Source organism: Melospiza melodia, chromosome 1, assembly GCF_035770615.1.
Source record: "Melospiza melodia melodia isolate bMelMel2 chromosome 1, bMelMel2.pri, whole genome shotgun sequence".
In the NCBI taxonomy this organism is placed as follows: Eukaryota; Metazoa; Chordata; class Aves; order Passeriformes; family Passerellidae; genus Melospiza; species Melospiza melodia.
Window position 1 is genome coordinate 31,820,796 of NC_086194.1, and position 4,979 is coordinate 31,825,774.

Genomic DNA, 4,979 nt, shown 5'->3' on the forward strand with positions numbered 1-4,979 from the left:
TTTCTTTTGTCTTTTAAAGCAATAATGACCCTCAGCATTTCAATATTAAATCTCCTTTCACAATGGATCTGGCGGGATGTGAAAAATAATTTCAAGGAGGAGGTATATGCAAAGCAGCTGCTCAAACATACTCAGATTTGTGAAAGGCGCTGTAAAATTAGTCTGATAAGAGCAATTTAACAATTTTCTAAAAAAAAAAAGCTAATGTCTTTCATTTAGTTTCCTCTGATGGTGCATTTTAAAAAGCATGAAACAGATCAACTTACCCATTTTAATGCCTCAAAGTTGCTCTCAGTATGTGCTAAAATTTACGTTCGTTGTATATTCTCTTTTCTCTGAAACTCTAGAGAACAACTCATGACATATGAGCTCAAAGCAAATCATTGACTGTAACGATGGACTTACAAAGAAGAAAAACAACTGGCTGACCTAAGGTAGAATGATTTTCTGGAGTTTATTAATACCATTTAAAATATTACAGATAAAAATCAATTACATTTCATGCATTTAAAATGCAAATCTAAAATGTTCCAGCGAAGGGCTTTTCATTTCAATGTGAAATATCCAAATTATTTCAACATTACAATGAGACAATTAGTTTGCAGCATTGCAAACCGCTAATGTAGTGTCAGGAGTGTTTATTAACATTTATCAATATTATTTTCAGGAAATACACATAGGCCAACGTTAGTTCAGTTTCACTTGGACAGTTTATTTAATACATGGGTTGTGGCAAACCCACTTTATGAAATATAGGAGAACTCTCACCGTAACTATACCTGAACTGCCAGCAAATGCAAATAAGTACATGCTCCATTAAATTAAATGTCATTCAACATTTATCAAATATTGTTTGCTTAATTACAGTTGTATGCCTAGCTAAATTAATATTCAAGCAAAACCTATATCCTGAAGAGTGATTTGATGCACACTTCAAGAGAGGAGTCCAGAAAAAAAAAATGCAGTGAACCAGGACTGCAACAAGAATGTTTTCTCGTGACAGGAAAAGAAATAAAAATTAAAAAGAAAAAAAAAAGCTCAAGTGTACTTCAATATATTTTCAAATATTTACTGGAAGAAATTTACAAGAAAAATACTATACAAAATCGTCTCCTGGACAACTGCACCTCACACCGATATATTGGTGGAGTTTTATTTAATTGTTAGCTAATCTAGAACGATTTCCCAGTGGTACAAACCTATAGGTTCAGACGCATTTTACAAATATTTAATTTTCCTATTCCCCCCCGGCCTCTCTTTTTTGGCATTGGAAATAAATCTTCGCTTGAAACCCACGGCTCTTCTTCATCTGTCTGAAGTTAAAAAAAAAAAAATATACGACTTTCAACCTAATTATTTTCAACGCATTTCGCGATTCCTGCTCAAACGAGAATTATACAAATATGCTGGCAAACGCAGTGAAATTCGGACTCGAGGAGGTAAACGATTTGTTAAAATTGGAAAAAAAAAAAAAGGGGGGGGGATGAGGGAAGGGAAATAAGCGCACTGCCGCTCCGGTCCCTGGGAGCAGACGGGCTCCGAGCAGGCACCGGGATGGGAGCAGCTCGGCGCTGTGCGGGGCCCGGAGCGCGGCTGGCGGCGCTGCCGTCGGGGCCCCGCCGCGGAGCGGCCCAGCCCCGGCCCGCCTGCCCGCCCCGCCGGGGCACCGAGCGCGGCTCTGCCGGGGAGGCAGCGCGGGACGGTTTCCAGCAGCAAAGCGAGAGGGGACGTGGGTGTTTTTTCCGCTCTAAAAGCAACACGACGCGGGGGCGTCTCGAGGCGAAGGGGAAAGGAGGCGGCGGCGGGGCCGCCCCGTGGGGGGTCGCGGCTCTCCGCCCTTGCCGAGCCGCTCCCCTGCCCCCGTGGCGGGGGTTGCGCGGCCCGGCCGCACCGCCAGCCCCGTGCGGGGCTCCGGGAGGGCAGCGGGGCCGAGCGCTGTTCTTGCGGAGCCGTGCCAGCTACTTACGTGTCCGCGTCCCCGCCGCAGGGCTGCGCGCTCGGGGGGCTGCGCCACCGGGAGGGCGGCGGGACTGGGGGGCGCCGCGGCCCCGAGCCTCCGCCCGTCACTCCAGGCCGTTGCGGTGGCCGGGCTCGGGAGGCGGCAGCAGCTCCGGGGAGTGGCAGGGCGGACTGCCGGCCGCGCTGTGCTCGCTGTCGGTGTCGCTGCCCTTCTTGCCGCCGGGGCCGGGGCCGCCGCCGGGGCCGCCGCCGCCGGGGCCCCCGGCGCCTCCGGGGCCGCTGTGGGTCTTGACGTGCTTGCTGAGGTGGTCGCTGCGCATGAAGCGCTTGTTGCAGACGGGGCAGGCGAAGCGCTTCTCGCCCGTGTGGGTCCGCAGGTGCCGCTGCAGCTCGTCGGAGCGGGTGAAGCGCTTGCCGCAGAAGAGCCAGTTGCAGACGAAGGGCCGCTCGCCCGTGTGCCAGCGCAGGTGCGCCTTCAGGTGCGAGGTTTTGCCGTAGACCTTGCCGCAGCCGGGGATGTGGCAGCTATGCAGCCCCTTGCGGCGCAGGCTGGCCCCCGCCGGCCCCAGCCGCTCGGCCTCCTGGCAGTTGGGGCAGTCGCAGGTGGCGCGCCCCGAGTAGCGGCGGGCGGAGGAGCGCGGCGAAGCGGCCAGAGGCGCGGCGGGGCCGCCGCCCAGCATGGAGCCCCCGGCGCCGGCCAGCGGCGAGGGGGACGAGTCCGGGTAGGAGCCGGGCAGCACCGGCTTAAATCCGTCCATGAGATGCTGCCCGGCGGGGCTGAGGAGGTGCGAGGAGGCGCCGCTGCTGAAGGCCGAGTGGCCCAGGCCCGAGTAATCCGAGTTGTAGCCGCCCAGTGGCGAGTGGAGCGAGGTCTGGAGTCCGCCGGGCGCGGGGTGCAGCGAGCCGGGCAGCGCGGCCGCGCCGTTGGGGCTCTGCACGTCGATCCAGCCGGCGCCCACGTCCCACCAGCTGGAGGCGCCCGCTGAGCCAACCTCGCCGGCGCCGAGCCCCGGGTGCGAGGGCTTGAACCAGGACTCGTAGGGGTGCGCCATGCCCACCCGCGGGTAGATGCCCTGCAGCCCCTCCACCGACGTGTGCACCTTGGAGATGAAGACGGGCTGGTGCGCCGCCGCCTCCTGTCCTGCCGCCCCACCGCCGCCGCCTCCGCCGCCGCCGCCGCCGCCGGCGCTGCCCGGCGCCTGGAAGACGGAGTAGTCGTTGGCGAAGGGCGAGCTGGCGGCCGCCGCGCTGCTGGAGGTGAGCGAGAAGGCGCTGGAGCCCGGCGAGCCGCCGCAGCTGAACGAGTCCGAGACGAGGGCGGCCGCCGCCGCCGCCGCCGCTGCCGCCGCCGCCGAGGAGCCGTTCCGCGCCGCGCCCGCCACGCCGAAGCCCGGGAGGCCGGAGCCCACGGCCCCGCAGGTGCCCGCCGAGGCTGAGGAGGAGGAGCGTTTCCAGGGGTGGAAGCCTTTGCCGAAGGAGGACGCGCTGTCCGAAAGGGCGGACGGCGAGGGGCTGGGGCTGCCGATCTTGTTGCAGGTCGCGGCGAGCATGGCCAGCGGCGTGGAGCCTACCCGCGGTTCCTCCTGCGGGCACAGAGGGGAGAGCGCCGTCCCGCCGGCGTCAGGGATGGAGCGGCCCCGCGCCGCCGCCCCGCACCCCGCGCTCCGCGCCCGGCCCCGCTCCGCTCCGCGCCCGGCCCCGCTCCGCTCCGCGCCCGGCCCCCGGCGCAAAGTTTCGCGACTCCCGCGGGGGGATCCCTGCGCTGGGGCCGGCACCGCAGTTCTGCCTCCAAACGCCTACCGGGGCTTTTTTTCACCATCCAACTCCCCTCCCCCGAAGGAGCTCAGGAAGGGTTAAAAAGGGGGAAGAAAAAAAGAGAGGGGGAAAAAAGTTGCGTCTGTTACCGTAGCTTTAAAGATGCCCCCGGCACGGCGGCAGCTACGTTTCAGCCTGCTCCCTTTCCCCGGGACGTGGCTGGTCCCCGTCCCTCAGGCCAGTAAGGCTGTTTTCTTAAATAGAGAATCGCAGGACTATCAAATTACTGCTTTTTTTTTTTTTTTTTTCTTTCTTTAAACGTCCTTTAAATCAGCCTAATTTACGTAGCAACGATAATGAAATACATATATAAATTTAACATATGTAAATATGTATGCATACACGCGTTGAACGTACCTGCTAGACACGGTGGGTTGTGTTATTTTAAAGGGAAATAAAAAGTCACAATATGTTGCAAATCTTTTTAAAAATTGCACTCAAAAAAAAACCCGATAGTGCTGGGTTTGGGATTATTTTTTGTTTGTTGTTTTTTTTTTCTTCCAGCAGTCACATGTAAAGAAGAAAAGCCACTTCTTCGGGGGCACAGGAACAGCACAGCCCAGGCGCTGTAGGTTGTTTCTACAAATGCCCTTAAAACCTTTTCTTGCTCACTGAAAAGTGACTCTGCCCCCTTTTCCCCCTCTCACTCTTTCTTTTCACCTAAATTCACTTGTACTTAAGCTAAAAAAAAAAAAAAAAAAAAAAGAAAAAAAAAAAGAAAAAAGAAAAAAAGAAAAAAAAAAGAAAAAGAAAAAAAACCCCAGGCTGAATAGAGGAGACTGATAGCCCCGGTCAAGACAGGGGTTATTTTAACCCCCTCCAATCGACAATAAAAAGAAACCAATTAAACCAGCAAGAGAAAAAAATCCTTAGACTCACCCCTAGAAGTGAAGTTGCCATCACACAAAAGTGCCCTCCTCTCAGAGGATCTTTTTTATATTGATAAATCAGAGGCAGTGTTTTTTTTAGAGGTGTGCAATACAATGATCAGTTCCGCCCATTCCACCACAATTGTAGCTCCCTCGCCGGCTTTGAAGTGCCGCTGAGCCGCCGCCAGCCAATCCCCGGCACCGCCGCCTCGCTCGCCGACGTGACCGCGTGAAGTCAGCAGCGCCGTCGAGCCGGGCCGCGGGCCCCGCCGGCGCTGATGACCTCACTCACGCACTCGCGGCTGCGGTGCCGGTCCGCAGGGACCGCTCACCCCG

At 56.0% G+C, this 4,979-nt stretch overlaps 1 protein-coding gene across 1 annotated transcript; it reads right to left on the reverse strand.

Moving 5' to 3' along the window:
• Nucleotides 1–2,063: 2,063 nt before the first annotated feature.
• SP8 (Sp8 transcription factor) lies at nt 2,064–4,689 on the reverse strand. The gene is made up of 2 exons (XM_063176720.1): nt 4,654–4,689; nt 2,064–3,542 (listed from the first exon to the last, which is right to left on the reverse strand). Exons 1-2 carry the CDS (start codon nt 4,672–4,674, stop codon nt 2,064–2,066), a joined length of 1,500 nt encoding a protein of 499 aa, XP_063032790.1. The 5' UTR covers nt 4,675–4,689.
• Nucleotides 4,690–4,979: the final 290 nt, after the last annotated feature.